This window comes from Pseudonaja textilis, chromosome 4, assembly GCF_049901715.1.
Source record: "Pseudonaja textilis isolate UNSWEBS1 chromosome 4, rPseTex1.2, whole genome shotgun sequence".
NCBI classification, from domain to species: Eukaryota; Metazoa; Chordata; class Lepidosauria; order Squamata; family Elapidae; genus Pseudonaja; species Pseudonaja textilis.
Genome location: NC_141993.1, coordinates 49,007,094 through 49,022,849, shown reverse-complemented (window position 1 = coordinate 49,022,849; position 15,756 = coordinate 49,007,094). Strand labels below are relative to the sequence as shown.

General features: G+C 38.9%; 1 protein-coding gene across 2 annotated transcripts in view; it reads left to right on the top strand.

Moving 5' to 3' along the window:
* The window catches only part of FBXW4 (F-box and WD repeat domain containing 4), a 72,545-nt gene extending 56,789 nt beyond the window's left edge, over nucleotides 1-15,756 (top strand). The window contains exons 7-9 of one of the 2 annotated variants that reach the window (XM_026701162.2): nucleotides 13,009-13,149; nucleotides 13,544-13,685; nucleotides 14,980-15,756. In XM_026701162.2, the coding sequence (XP_026556947.2) occupies nucleotides 13,009-13,149; nucleotides 13,544-13,685; nucleotides 14,980-15,096 (400 nt within the window). In that variant the 3' untranslated portion in view covers nucleotides 15,097-15,756. The remainder of the gene's footprint in view (nucleotides 1-13,008; nucleotides 13,150-13,543; nucleotides 13,686-14,979) is intronic. The other variant, XM_026701163.2, reaches the window with a different exon arrangement.

Here is a 15,756-nt window from a genome sequence, read left to right as displayed (position 1 = left end):
CTATCCCTTATGGTTTCTACAGAAACTTTAGAAACTGAAAAACTCAGAAGGACAAGCTGGAAATGACCAAATAAACTTTGAATCTGTATGCTGCTAAATAGGTGTAAACCAGGGGTGGGATCCAACTGGTGTTACTACCAGTTCAGTGATTATGTTTTGGTTCTGTACTGCTGCTCTTCAGAGCTACCGGTTCTATAGAGCCGGGACGAACTGGTAGCATCCCACCCCTGGTGTAAACACTTGAATATATGTGCTTTCTTCTTTAAACATCTGTGGTAATAAAACTAGCTGCTAATGAATGTTAAGCCAGAATAAATGTTCATCTGATCAAGGAGTCTTTTCTTCATACTCTATACTCTGATACCGTAGCTTAGTGTCATAAGGCTGCGCGCAGGACTTAAATGAAGAATGCTTCAGAGCATGTGTGGTTGATCAAAGACCACCAGTTGGCAGCTTCTGAAAGGAGTTGCATTTCTTCTTGGGTTGCACAGCTGCCCTTACAATCTGAAGCAGGATCTTGGGAAAAGATGTGTTTGGTTTAAGGAACAGTGAATGAGTACTGTGCTTATAGCCATGCACACTCCAAGGCACCTTTCCTTTTCCAGATTTGAAATCCTACACATCCATCACATTTAAATGTATTAACAAAAAATTGTTCTTTCCCATTCGTATAAATGCTCTTTTAAAAAAAAGTAGTTGTGACTGCTTTTTTTCTTTTTTCTTTGAAAAAAGGAACTCTATAATCTTTACATTTTAATTCTCAATATCCTTAATGCAGTGGAACTGGCTTCATGCCATCTGTGACCCCAAACCAATGCCTTGGCATTGCCATGCTTCTTACCCCTTTCTACCAACAGATGTGGACATTTTGTATCCCTTTTATCTGTCCCTCTTTAACCTCTTCCTGTAATTAATTTCTCTTGTTAGTTGTGCAAAGTGGGTTGGCTTGCTACCTACTCTACCTTTTGAATCATTGCGACTGAGCACATACGGATGCTTCTGGTTTGGAAAGGTTCCACCCCACCTACTACCCCCAAGTAATAGTAGTGGGTGGAAGGATAAAGATTTCAGTTATTTTTCTTTTTCCCAATGGAAGAAGAAAAAAAGCAAATGGAATGAAGGAGAGCCTGTGTGAAGAGAGAGAAGTTACAACTGACACCACACCATCAAAAAAAAAAAGTACTTACAAAGTTCTGATAGCCACTACCTTCCCCACAAGGTGACATGACTAAATTTTGGGCCCTGCCAAGAAAATTGCGTGGGTTGGCAGGTGCTGGGAGTTATGACTGACTTCAAGATGCACCTGACCCATATAGAGCTAGATCTAAACATTTTCCAAATGTTTTAATAGCAATGGTCAACATGTCATATATAAAACTGAAATCTGTTTTTCTCTCTTTTTCCTCTTCTTTTTTTCCTTTCCCTTTCCCTTTCCTTCTTTCTTTTTTTTTCTTTCTCATTGAATATGATAGCAAATCCAAAATATAGTTATTAATTGTGGGAAATTGGTTCTCTGAAATCTTTTCATAGTGAACTCTTAAGTTGATAGAAGTTTGCAAGATTGCACTAACAGCAATAGCGTATATATTTTGATTTCTTTTGAGTTTGACAATATAATACATTATCCATTTTCAGATGCATTTTTTGCCATCTCTCTTATTTTCTTAAAAAAAAAAATCAGACTTGCTTCCAATTTGTGCCTTCTGACAAACTGTAGTTTTCTTGGCAAGAGGTCTCATTGCTTTTGTCATAGATCTGAGATAGTCCTTCCTTCCTTCCTTCCTTCCTTCCTTCCTTCCTTCCTTCCTTCCTTCCTTCCTTCCTTCCTTCCTCCCTCCCTCCCTCCCTCCCTCCCTCCCTCCCTTTCTCTTCCCCTTCTCTCTCATTTGTTTCCCTGTCTTTTCCCCCTCTCATTCTCTCCCTCCATCATTTTCTTATTTCTCTCTCTTTCTCTCTGCTTTTCTCTCTCTCAATTTTCTGTATTTCCTCTCCCCTTCTCTCATTTGTTTCCCTCTCTCTTCCCTCTCTCATTCTCTCCCACCAGCTCTCTCATTTCTCCCCCCCCTTCTCTCTCTCTCATTTGTTTCTCTCTTTCCTCTCTCTCATTCTCTCTCTTTCTCTCTTCCCCTTTTCTCATCTGTCTCTTTCTCACACGCACATACACACAAGTGGGATACCCTCCTGGGCTGGGATCATGGTGGCAGTGGCAGCAATTCCCTCTCCAGCTGCTGCCACTGCATGCTCAGGTGGGTAGCCGGCTGCGCTGCACAGGAGAGCCGGATCTCTTCCTTCCCTGCATCTGGCAGTGGCAGCTGCTCCTCCCAGTACCCCTCCTTTCTGAGCTGACACGAAGGGGACCATGGCTGGCACTGAGCTGCCCACGAAGGACGTAGAATTGCAAAAAGCAGCCAGTCGCAGGCAATGCGGAGAAAACACTATGGGCACTTCAGCCGCGTGGCTCTGTGGAGAGGTTTGCGCCTTCTCGGGGCAGAGAGCAGGTTGCGTGATAGGTCGGAGCTGCAGGAGAGGAGTCACAGAGCTGTATGCGGCTCTGGAGCCGCAGGTTGCCAACACCTGAGATATGTGATCTTTGTAATCAATATTGTTGATAATAACAATATATACTTATTGGAATAAGTAAACCCCTACATTTATCACTACCTCAAATATCTAAAATCAGGTGCACCAGGAGCAGATTTCAGCTGCTGTTCCAAAGCATTCCATTGCAGCTCACCTATTAGACCTTGCAGCTAGTTGATTGAACACAACAGTGAGAGTAAGAGCGACTTGAATTTCCTGCCAGCTTCTCTATTGACTTTGCTTATGGGAAGCTGGCAGGGAGCATGGAAAATCACTCCTGTTCTTTAGTTGACCTTTGCAATTGCCTATCATTTTCTTGGGAAGAAGGGAAATAAAGGGAGCCACAGATTGTGAGGAAAATTGCACTCCCATCCCAGCATATCCCTAAGGTCCGCTTACCTCCAAGGTAGAAGAGGGCTGACCCACTGACCGGCAGCATCCCCCAGCCAGCCTTATCTCACCAAGAGGCATCTGAGTCATCACCTCATTGTTTGCTTGCTGCGCACTCCTGTTAAAGGATTTCAAATTTCAGCCTTGGTTCCGAAGTAGCCAACATTGCTTCCCCATTGAACGTTTCTGCCAGTGAGTTGGGTGCGGAGGCTAGAGGGAAGCGGGGAGAGGGATGTAGATCTATCCCTCCCACCTTCCCTTGTGTCACATATCCTATGGGTTTCTGGGAAGTGTAAGACGGAATAGCGCCAAAGCAACCATAACATCCCCAAATTTCATTCCCATGAGAGTCATGGATCCCAGCATTTTGTAAGTCAGCCCATTTGAGTTATTTTGATTCAGTAATTGTTACCCTACACCCAGTGATGGCAAAATTTTGGGACTTGGTGCATCAAAACTTAGGAAAATTCCTAACTTCACTGTTACTAGCATGTCTCTTTCATCCACAAATACACCCCGAACAAAAGAGAAACATTTGTACCTCACTCCCAATCCTTAAGTAGAATTTCACTGATTTCTGTGAAACGTGTTTTCAAGTAAACAAGTACTACCATCACAGCTTTAATGTGTCTTGGGGAGACTTGAACTTTCTTTTTCTTAGCTGCTCTTTGTAGCATGGAGAATTCTTTTTCTACACATAAAGAACTAGAATGCCCTTGAGTTTTCCTTGAATTAATGACTTTTGACCTCCTCCATTCTTTTTTTGGCTCCCATTCCCTTGCTTACAGAGCATTTCTATGACACCCTAAATAAATTATCTTCCACAATATATGAGAAGAGGCTCTTTGATTCATGTTTATAAAGAATTTTTGCTATTTCTTTAGCTAGCAAGAGAATAAACATCACGAAGAGCATCAAAATATGGTACAAGAACATAATACTTTTTTCCTAGGTTTAGCTCAATCTTTTTCTCTTTCTTTTTTCTTTCTTTCTCTTTCTCTTCCTCTGAGACCTCCAAAGTGCTGACTGTTCAGAAAGAAGCTATACAGTGGCTTATTCTCACACAACTCCCTACCAATTCTCCATACTACGCTCTCCCCATTTGAAAGAATTCCCCCACCTTCAAGACATTCTTCACATTCTTTGCAGAGAAAAAGGGTTAAACGTCTGAATTTGGGGGTCACCATGTTATACAAATTGCAATCTAATAGTTTTTACAAGAACACACGTGTGCTTAAAAAAAGGACCTTGGGTAAGAAAGGCAAGGAGACAGACAGTTTGCTTTGTCCTTTCTCTCCTGAATGTTTCTTGCCATTGTCATATTGCTGTGTGTCTCTTCCCGCTTTGCTTCTGGGAGGGAGAGAATTGGTTTGATAGTTAAATTGGCCTGTAAAGCAGAAGGACTTAGTGCCATTTCTGTTTGTTTTCCCAAATAAAAGCCCCAGAGGGGACTCTTTTGCATCATTTTGGCTTTATGTGAGGAAACTGTCTTTTTCCCATCGCTAGCTTTGTCAGTTTATCCTCTGAACTTAACCTTACGACAACCAGGACAACAAAAATCTCCAGGGTCTCAGAGCCAGGAAAGGTAAAGAAATTGTATCTCTTTATTGGATCTTTTAAAGTGTGTGTGGGCTAATTCAGAGTCACCAGAAGAAAAGAGGGCAAAAGCTTTCTCTGTCTCCATCAGTGCAGCTATCATTATGATCCTAGCCAAACTAAAGACATGTATGCCTCCAGCTGGCAAAAGGAAGCATTATAAATGAAGGGCTGTCTAGAGTTAACTTTTCTCAGAGAAGAGACTGCTGTAGAAAACTGCAGTAGTTATTGTTGTGCCCCACATTGCTTTTTAAGTTTATTCTTTTATAAACAGTCTTGGAGTACTTGTTAATTCATTAATAAACTTTTAGGTAGGAGTTCATCAAAGGAATAGATTGCTTTTTCTTCTGATTTATTGTTTCTCATGAATGTCTTGTACAACCATAAGGTTTATTAGAAATAGGCATTGTAAATAAAAACAAACAAAAATGACTTTTTCTCATTGTTGACATGTGCCAGGAGAGATTCGTGGTTTTGAAAAATGGCACAACATGGACATATATAAAGAGTTCTATTTGTTTTCTTTATTTATATACACACAGAGAAATATGCCCCTGGAACGTGATAGATCCTGGCTCCTGTTCACTGTTGTATTTGATGTAGAAAATACAGTGTTTTCTATATTTCATGTACTTTAACTAAATGGTTCCTGCTCTCTTTAACTATACTTTCAATGTTTCTTCCTCAATACAGGAACAGGAATCATTACTAAAAAGTAAATGTCCAATTAGAATTACAAACATTAATCTATATTAAAAATATTTATACATTATAGTAGTGCATATGAATGAATTATATAATTATATGATTGAAAATGAATGAACTATATGATTATATGATTGAAAATATTTAAGATGTGAACTTTGGGTATGACCACACAGAATTAGCTTGGTAGAATTCTTACTCTAGTGCTTTATCCTTTAAGAAACTTGAATGAAAAACAATTGTAGGAAAAGTGATGTTGTCTTAATGTTCATATAAGACAGGTTTTTGTTTCAAAACTTATTTTTAATTTTTGAAATGTTGTAAAAGAGATACATTGCTAATGTTGACTTATTTATATCAAAATTACTATTCTTAGGTATTCACACATTAATAGTGAATTTAAATCAAAACCATATCATTGGGTTATTAGTACATCCTGATAATGAAAATAAAGAACAGGACAAAAAATATTTTTATATATTCAAAGAAGTACATTTGTTTTCCAACCAGAAGAATTGAAAGGGAGAAAATGCAGGTGACCCTCCAAAAGTTTAGGAAGGAGAAAAGGGTATCTTTCATGTTTGCAAAATTGTACTATTCATTTGCTCATCAAGATTAAATAAAAGCTGTACAAGGTGTATAGACATCTCACAAATAACCCATTGATATTTTACTTAACCAACCACTGTGGGCTATCTAGAGATGTGGAATTTAAAAGTAACTGTATTAAAATAGGTTTTTGTCTGTGAAAATACATGTCTGTCTGTGAACGATTGTCAAATACTATAAGACGCTCTATTAATGTTTCAGCAAATGACTAGAGCTCACCTTTACAAAATGAAGTATGTGTATTCAACAACAAAGATAAGAAATCCAGTAACAAAGCTTTTACCAACTCATTTGATTCTGTTCTGGTTATGAATAGTATGCAACTTTTTTCAGTTGGCGAAATTTGTTGTTTAAGCACCATTTCAAGAAGAATACTATTGTGGCAAATTAGAACAAACTGATTCCTCCTACAGATGACTGTGTATTCAGCACTCCAGCTATTGAGCAGGCAACCTTTTGACTTTGTTAAGATGATAACTATGCCACTTAAAAAGAACTTGGGTGGCAGTGATAGATATAAGAGCTTCTTATCAACTGAAAAGAGACATTATTGGTAGGGATTCAGGTATTTTTGTAGTATTTATGAACGGAAAAAAATACTTTAAGTGTAGACCTAAGATAATTTAAGAAACTTCCCTTCCATAGACTAGTCAGATGATTTTCAACTAATATAGGATGAAGTGGGATTATGATTTGCCTCTCTGTAAGCTATAGAACTGAAGGGGGTGATTGTTTGTGGCAGCTGACCCACATGAGCACTTTATAAGTACTTACTTGAGTGGTTAAATCAATTTGTCAACTGGATCTTATTCCCAAGGTTTACTTTTGCCACAGAATACCATAATAGCTCAAAAGACAAATGGACAAGTGTCCAAAAATAATACTTTGAAGAATTGTTAGATGGAAGAAATGGCAAGCTGCTTTCTCTCTTTCATCCATCCCACAATATCCAGAACAATAACTTCTGCAGTTCTGTTGCTCTTAAATCCCACTTCCTTGCTGACTTAATTTTGCAAAGTAATCTCTTGGGGTTGAATGCATTGTATAGATCTGCAGCACATTTTGGTTTTTTTTTTTTTTTCTGTGGCTCTATTACATATAACTGTGATTTTGGTCTGCTTATTTTATCTCTGCCCTAGTACATTTTACATATATTTGATGAAATGGGCTCCATAATAGTTTATGATACAATAATCCTATTCCTGGAAAGATTATTGCATTTGCAGTTACTATAGGTAACTTTTCTGAAATAAATTTATACATAAATGAGAGGTCTCAGGGTTAACTCTTAAGGAAATAAGTTAAACTGTTTCCATCTGCCAGCATCTTTAAATTTTATTCTTTTGCCACCTGGAATGTAGGTGAGGTGCTGATGAGGAAGGCAAGTCTGGGACACAAGAGAAAATAAGCACTTGTAAATGCTGCATATCTCTTGCCAGGATAAAGCAAGTTCCTGTGGACATAGTTAGTGTAGACTTCACAGTAATGGGATCTTATAAATGGAGGGGTAGAACATACCAATGTTATGCTTCCAAACTGAAATGCTTGCCCTACTCCAGTGCATGGCCTCTAGCACTCTAGATAACGGGTGTCAAACTTGTGACATCACATTGCCAACATGTGACATTTTGTGATGTTTTTCCCTTCATGGAGCTGGGATGGGCGTGGCCTGTGCGTGATGCATCTGGCCAGTGGGCTGCCAGTTTGACACTCGTGTGCTAGATGAACCTGCATCTGCCTGTCTTGTCTGAAAATAAAGAAGCTTTCTGAAGCTCTCTGTCACAGAGTTTTAAAATGCTGTCTTCTTTTCCCCCCCTTCTTTTTCTTTGTAAGAAAAACTCTTAACAACTTAACAACTCTTAAAAACTCTGCATTTGTGAATCTTCTATCATACCAATTCTTGCTTTTAAACCGCTTGGTAACTTGGTAACTTAAACTAAAAAAAATACCCTATTTCCTATTTTTTCCATTCTGTTGAATACCGAAAAGAATAAAGAGTGATACTCTTTAAGCATATCTAACTGAACAACAGTGCCAACTGAAATATTTAGATATTGTTGCCCTCCTGAGATGAACTATAGTTCTCATCATCTCTAATTATTGGAGCAATTGGCTAAGGCTGCTGGGCTTAGGAGTCCAACATAAAGAGGGTCACATGTTTCTCATACTGGATGAAGAGGCACCTATCTGTCTGCTTTATGAGCAATCATGTGCAAGGCATTTTGGACTTTTTTTTTTAACAAAGTTATTTTTTTTCCAGATTTTGGAACTGGAGTCTGGATATCTGATAACTTTCACATTTCCCCTCAGATCGATCCACTTGGTTTATTTAAGCAGATAGAAAACTTTTTTTAGTTCATCAAGATGCTTTTGCCCTATAGATAAAGAAACACCCCTATTAGTAGTTTCCCGTTTTAAGGGAATAAAGAAAACCAAGGCTAAACATTTCTAGCACTAGGCCGAGGAAGGAATCCAGGCTGCACTAAGATAGATGGCTCTGTGAGCCTGTAGACCTGTGACCACCATTACTGGGCCTGGTGCCTAGGGTTCCTATCATGCCTCAGCTTTCCCATTTCTAACTCGATTGTAAATTTTTCTTCTTCAGATCCTCTTTTTTTTCTAAAATGATGAGAATTCTACTTCTTACTTCTTTCTTGAATTATAGATGCCTTTACTTCTTGACATAGGTTTGTAAAGAAAACTGGCTATACTTCTTCCCTCCAAGAGTTAATATTTTAACAGCTTGTCCAGCGATTCCTGCCTTGAGAAATACAAAGTAATAACACAGCACCCCTGGATTCAGGTTTCAGAATGGGGGAGAGAGATGAGGATTAATTCCTATACTTGATGTTAAAGCTTGTCCGAGTGGTTTGCTTTGGGGGGAGCATTGCTAGGGCCGACTGGTCTTGCTAAATGGTTGCTAAGGCCCTGGCATTGAGGTCCAATGGAGTGGCCCACAGTCACGGTCACGGAGGGAATTACACAGCCACAAAGAAATTTGTTATTCTCTGTAATCTGCTCTTTGGAGAGTGACTGGGGGAGATGGACTGGTCCCAGCATGCTGTCGGTACTGTGATCACAGAAGCGTGTTGGCTCTAGTGAACGGGTAGGGCTCACCTTCTGATCTGGGGGATACCAGTGCTGCTTGGTACTAATCTGCTTTCTCAGCAATTTTGCTTCTCTGACACAACGGTGTTTACTTGTTTGAACATCTCCTGGGACTCTATTTCACCTATTGTGTGGTCTTTATCCCCACCCCCTCACCCCCATGGAGCTTTAGCCCAGATTACAGATGGAATTAGGCCTCTGGCTCGGGTGCCCCAGAAAGACTGATATGGGATCAAGGAGCAGAAAGTAACAAAATAACTGGGGGGGGGGGGAGTTGTTGCTTTAGGGAGTGGAGGCTGTATTGTCCCATGAAACGAAGGCCAGTGCACTAGTCTGAAAAGGCGTTCAGTGCTTTGTGTCCAATTCTGATTAGACTGTTAGGGAGGAGGAGGAGAAGGGCTGGGAACATGGGAGTCTTTAGTGGCTGAATGAGCTTCATTGGATGCTGTTGTCTGAATGTTAGTGAGAATTGTGGCAGCTTGGCTTTCTCTTGTAAAGGAGATTTGGGGAGGGGGAGGACAGATGGGACATGTTGGTTCTCAATTAGGAACATGCATCAATTAATCAGAGAATCCTGTGCCAGACAGACCTTTTAAGGAGCCTACTCAGCTGTCTTTATCCCAAATCCCCTGTTCCTTCCATTCTTTTGTTTTGCATATTCTTTGGGTCTACCTCGACTTTTTATAGTGTTGCATTCTTGATTTGCCCCGGGACATGTAAAACCTAACAAGTATCCTATGTCTGACCTTTCCAGATAATAATAATAATAATAATAATAATAATAATAATAATAATAATAATAATAATATAACAACCATAATATCTGGCAATACAGACGGATCGTCATTTGGAACACGCTAGATATTACGGTTGTTAAGGGCCAAAGTGTGCAATTTATTGATATTGCTGTACCAGGAAACTCCAAAGTCGAAGAAAAAGAACTGGAAAAAAAAATCACAAAATATCGTGACCTGGCCATCGAAACTACACGGTTATGGATGAAACATGTAACAGTGATACCCATTGTCATTGGGGCACTTGGTACCATGTCCAAGAATTTTACAGAACATATTAAGAAATTGCAGCTTCCTGCAATAACACCAGCGGAACTGCAAAAAATCTGCGCTACTCAGAACATCGTATATTTTAAGAAGATACTTGGTTGATACCTAGGACGCTGGCAGCAACCCTTATCAACCATTAGCACCAGTCACTGGTATTTATGATACATTTTTAAATGTTCCGTTTGACTGACTTTCATGTTTAATGAATAAAAGAAATAATAATAATAATCCTAAATTCTAGGGAAGAACTTGAGTGTATGAAAGAGAACACCAGGTAAAGAACTGGCAGCTATGACTTCACATTGTTGTGATAGTAATAATAAAATTAAGATTAAACATTTGAAATAAATCTTCAGGTTCTGCAACTTACGCTTTTTTAAAATGGTACAGGTAATCCTTGATTTACAACCATTTGTTTAGTGACCACTTGAAGTTACCACACTGCTGAATGGATGACTAGTACACAAAATTCTGGCCATTGATGTGCCCTTGTGATCACATGAGCAAAATTTGGGCACTTGACAACCAATTCACACTTACCTCATTTGGTTATGTGGCATTTATGATGTTCTCTGCCGGCTTCCCACAATCAAAGTCAATGGGGAAGCCAGTGGGAAAGATTGCAAGTTGGCTGGATAAGATGCTTCCCTGCCCCACTGGCCTTTCTTTGCTCGCATATACACATGTTTTCTCGTTGCACAAATCGACCGGCACACTTGTTCCCAAGACCTCTCTATACTAACAGGTATCTTACATCCTCCTCCTCAGGCATTTGTTAGCCCACATGCATCTTCCACCTTCCTCCTGAGCCTGCCTAAACTCACACACCTGTGCCTCCTTCCCCAGCCTCCCTGTGCTTGTGCCACAAAACAGCATCTCCTCCCCCAACTCACATGTGGCCTGTGCCACGCCTCCCCACCTTCTCGTGGCACTCCTGCAACCCTTACCTGAGACTCCCACTGCTTCCCACTTAATGACCCACACACAACAACCACAGCTGACTGGATTGCTGTCACTAAATAACGTGGTTGTGGGATTGCACTTTACATCCCCTCCTTAGCAATGCCAATCCTGGTCCCAATTGCTATTATAACTCAAGGACTGCCCATAACTCTGCGGAGAAAAAAAAGCTCTAAAAAATCCTGCAAACTTGAGCAATGTTGATGGAATTGGTTATTTGTGCCAAAATAGCTTTTCAGTGAATTATTAGAAATCCTCAAATGATCTTTTCCATTATATACAGTGGGAGGACAATGGAAGGAAATTAATACTATTGATGACTTTGTTCCTTCCAATGTTAGCTTCATTATTTCTGCAACCATTCTAAAATCAATACTCACACAGGATTATAAGAAAGAGAAACTTGCTTAGGTCCTTCAAAATTCAAGTACTGTAAGGGTCATCATAGTTTCTTTAGGAATGTTCAATTTGGAGAATTTGGAGGGAAAAACAAAAACAAATACTGTCATTTCTGTTGTCCATATTACATGTAAGAAATAGGCTGAAGAAAAAGATTTTCTGAGACTATAGAATATTTAGAGTTAACAAACTGTATATCTGACCTTGAGCAGTGTATATATTTGAAAATGCGTGGGAAGGAGAAAAATTTGAAGGAACTAGACCTTTAAAATAAGATTTTTCAGTTTTAAAGTCTTAATATACATATCATCAGTGACTTCCTGTCATATAGTAAATTTGATTTCTCCTTTTGTTGGTATTGATAGATAAAAGGGGATAGTTGCTTGCATTTATGCCTTGTTCTAATGACTATTAACACCAGAATAAAATCTAAATGTTTCCAGTCTGTGTTAGATTTTATGTAGGAAATTCATGTACTTCCAATCTATTGGGGATTTTAAAAATGAGCCATTATTTGTTGGAAATTATTATCCTTAGTAAGTATTATTTTCTGGTTCTGCTGCACAGCATCCCATTCATTGGATAAATGGCCTCCCTAGTCCAGGGGCAGCATAATGGCAAGGGTAAATGTGGCAGAAGAGAACTTGGAACATAATGTAAATATCCAAAATAATTATACTTCTCACACATGGACTACCAGTTACAGTATAATAAATAATACTTTTATTTCCTATTTACTATATTTTCTAAATTTAACAGATCAGCTTAACTATATAAGTAGTACTTGTGCTTGCTCTTCATAAAGGATGCTTAAAGCCTGAATAGTGCTAGAAATAGAACTGAGTAATGGCTTTTATAATTTTAAACTGAAAATGGATAAATTATTTGGATAAATTTATTCTCGGACGTAAACTGTTTCAACTCCTTCCCTCAAAACATGGCTATAGAGCACTGCACACCAGAACAACTAGACACAAGGACAGTTTTTTCCTGAAAGCCATCACTCTGCTAAACAAATAATTCCCTCAATACTGTTCAACTATTTACAAAGTCTGCACTACTATTACGATTAATCTTCTCATCACTCCTTTATCACCCATCCCTTCCCACTTGTGACTGTATGACTGTAACTTTGTCGCTTGTATCCTTAAGATTTATATTGACTGTTTCCTAGTATGATTTGATTGCTTATTGTATCCTATGACTATCATTAAGTGTTGTACCTGATTATTCTTGACTCTTGACAAATGTATCTTTTCTTTTATGTATACTAAGAGTATTTGCACCAAGACAAATTCCTTGTGTCCAATATCTACCTACCTACCTACCTACCTACCTTATCTATATCTATCTATCTATCTATCTATCTATCTATCTATCTATCTATCTATCTATCTATCTATCTATCTATCTATCATACTAGTTTAACCTAATATATTTTTGTACAATTAGTGATTGATATTTTTTCCCTAATCCACACTTACTCTACTTCTTTATTGCTACTGAAAATATATGTGAAGATAAAAACCTTGGGTAATAGCCATGATACATAGTTAGTAAGCACTGGAATTTAATTTTTGTTTGTTTCTCTCCTCAGTGGGCAGCTGATCACCTGTCTTGGAACAGATTTCCACCGAGGAGCTGGAGTCTTGGATATTTTCTATGAAACACCTTCAACTTTGCTCTCTTGTGGATATGATACCTACATAAGATATTGGGATTTAAGAACAAGTACAAAGTTAGTTTGGAACCTTGCTTTTCTTTTAAGAAATGGAAGTATTTATTTGATAGCTGTTTCAAGATGACTTGTTAAAAGTCCACATTAGTGACAAGAATGTCTTTGTTGGTTGGTTTGTTTGTTACCTTCAAATCAAAATAGACTCCTGGTACCTGTGTGGATCAAGCCCCTACAGTTTTCTTGACATTTTTGAAAGTATTTTCCCATTGCCCTCTTCCTAGGGATAAGAGGGAATGCATGACCTAGTTACCCAATTGCTTTGTGATTAAGGTGGGCCTGTTTCCCTGTTTCTAGCCTTAAACACTGCAAACTGGCCCTTGTCACAAGAAGTGACAGTGTTTAGTGAAAAAATTCTAACATTATCTCACAGTATTTGTTACCATCAATTTCCCAGGGAATGTGTGAAGAAATGGGAAGAACCACATGACAGTGCCCTATACTGCATTAGAAGCAATGGAAATCATATGATTGCAAGTGGCTCCTCTTATTATGGAGTGGTACGTCTTTGGGACAAACGACAAACAAGATGCTTGCAGGTGAGGCATCATCACCATATTCCCAAACGTTGATTATGAAGAGAACTGCCTTACAAAGACTAAGTGGGATAGTGTGTTCTTGCATAATTCCTAATGCTTTCCAAATAAACATGATGGATAGAATGATAGATTTGGGCAGAGAAGATGTGAGTTAAGCATTCAAATGGCATAAATAATGAAACCCATGAATGTGGATTGTGGATAATAACAAGTAGACTTAACTTGCAAGTGCAACTGGGACTGGAATTTCCGTTGTTAAATAATACAGTCGTAAACTGCAATTCTATTGATAAGCAATAGCAATCCCTGCAGTGTCAGCTGCCATCATTAACTGAATCCCATGGTCATTAAGTGAGTTAACTTCCTACCGGCTTCCCTCAAGCAAGGCAGGGATGAAGTTGGCAAGAAGTTGGAAGTCACAGGTGGCTTGCAAACAGGTTGTTAGGCAGGCAGGTGAGTCATGGCAAGGATGCACAAGGGTATGAGGGGTGCAGCAAGGCTGGAGGAGGGCATGTGAAGGTGTGAAGAAAGTGCAGTGAGTGCACAAAGATTGAGGGGGATTTGGGAGGCTTGGGGAGGGTGTGTGAGGGGACAAGAGAGGCTTGGTAAGGCTGCACGAGGTTGTGGGGGGCCTGCAAAGGGTCTACAGGGGGGCTTGAGGCAGCAAGCTTAGAGAAGTGCAGCACAAGCCCAAAAGGCCTGAGGGAGTGTGCATGGGTAGGAGAAACTTACTCCAGCATCTTGCAACCTTCCATGCCAGCTGCCCTATGACTTTCTAGAGAAGCTAGCAAAGAAGGTTGCAAATTGTGTTTCTATGATTGCAGCTGCTGTAGCCAATCATGTGAGCCAGGTGTCAGGTGCCCAAATCATAATCACATGACTGGGTGTGTGTGTGTGTGCTAGGATGGCCAGAACTCTGAGATTCGTCATAGCCACAATTGATCAGCACCATCATAACTTTGAACAGTTGCTGAACAAATAGTAATATTGAAGACTTCCTATAAACAGTGTATTCATATTCAATGTAGCCCCAGAAATATTAGTGAAGATGTTTATAGGTATGATTGCTATTGCTTTGAGATAATTCTGTTCAGGAAATGGATTACTAATATATGCTGTCTGTTGCCTTAGCCCAGTTCTATTGCTTCTTTGCAGTAGAAAAGAATTACAAAATTTGCAATAGATGCAGCTTACAAAATTGAATTGTGAAAATGCTACAATTGTCATTTTGTCACCGATCCTATTAAAATTTTAAATAGCTTACCTAGAAATATTTTTCTTACTGCTTTTGCAGAGTTTCTCCTTGTCATCACCTATCAGCAGTCCTGTGTATTGTCTACGTTTCAGCACCACTCATCTCTATGCGACACTGGCATCCGCACTGTATGTCCTTGATTTCACTACCTCCTGACACCGATATGCTTGGACTTTGAGACAGGACAGTCAGCTCAGGGAGCACAAAGAACATGTAACACCTTTCAGACAATAAAACAGCAGTTGGTAAAGAAGATCCCATTTCTGCCTTCTGGTGTCAGTAAAATCTAATGTATCTTTCCAACTAATATTTTGTACACATTTGATTTGGATTACCTTTCTTATTTCTAGAAAGGCAAAGTCAGTAAGTCTTATGAAATGCATATTCTTTGGTACCAGCATAGTTTGGGCTTCTGAATGTTGCATGTTCATATATTTCAATATGATAATTTAATTGAAGAGAAAGCAACTATAACTGGACAGTGAAGTAGAAGAAAATATTTTACTTCTGCTTTACTGACATCCAGATTTTTTCATGAATAAATATTGGGCTATAAGATTGAAAAGTTGGTTGGCTCTCTGTAAAGTATAAATATTATTGTTTGGCTCCATATAGAAACTGCTTTATTGGATTGATGCTGACAGGCCAGGTATTGAATAAATTATTAAAGTAGAATACAAAAAGTATCTTTGATTTCAAAAAGTAACTGAATAGTCACAGTGCATTTGACATGATGCAATTTATTCAGTACCATGATTGACTTTACTTATCTATGACATACACAGCAAGCTGAGAATAAATATTCCTGAACAATTA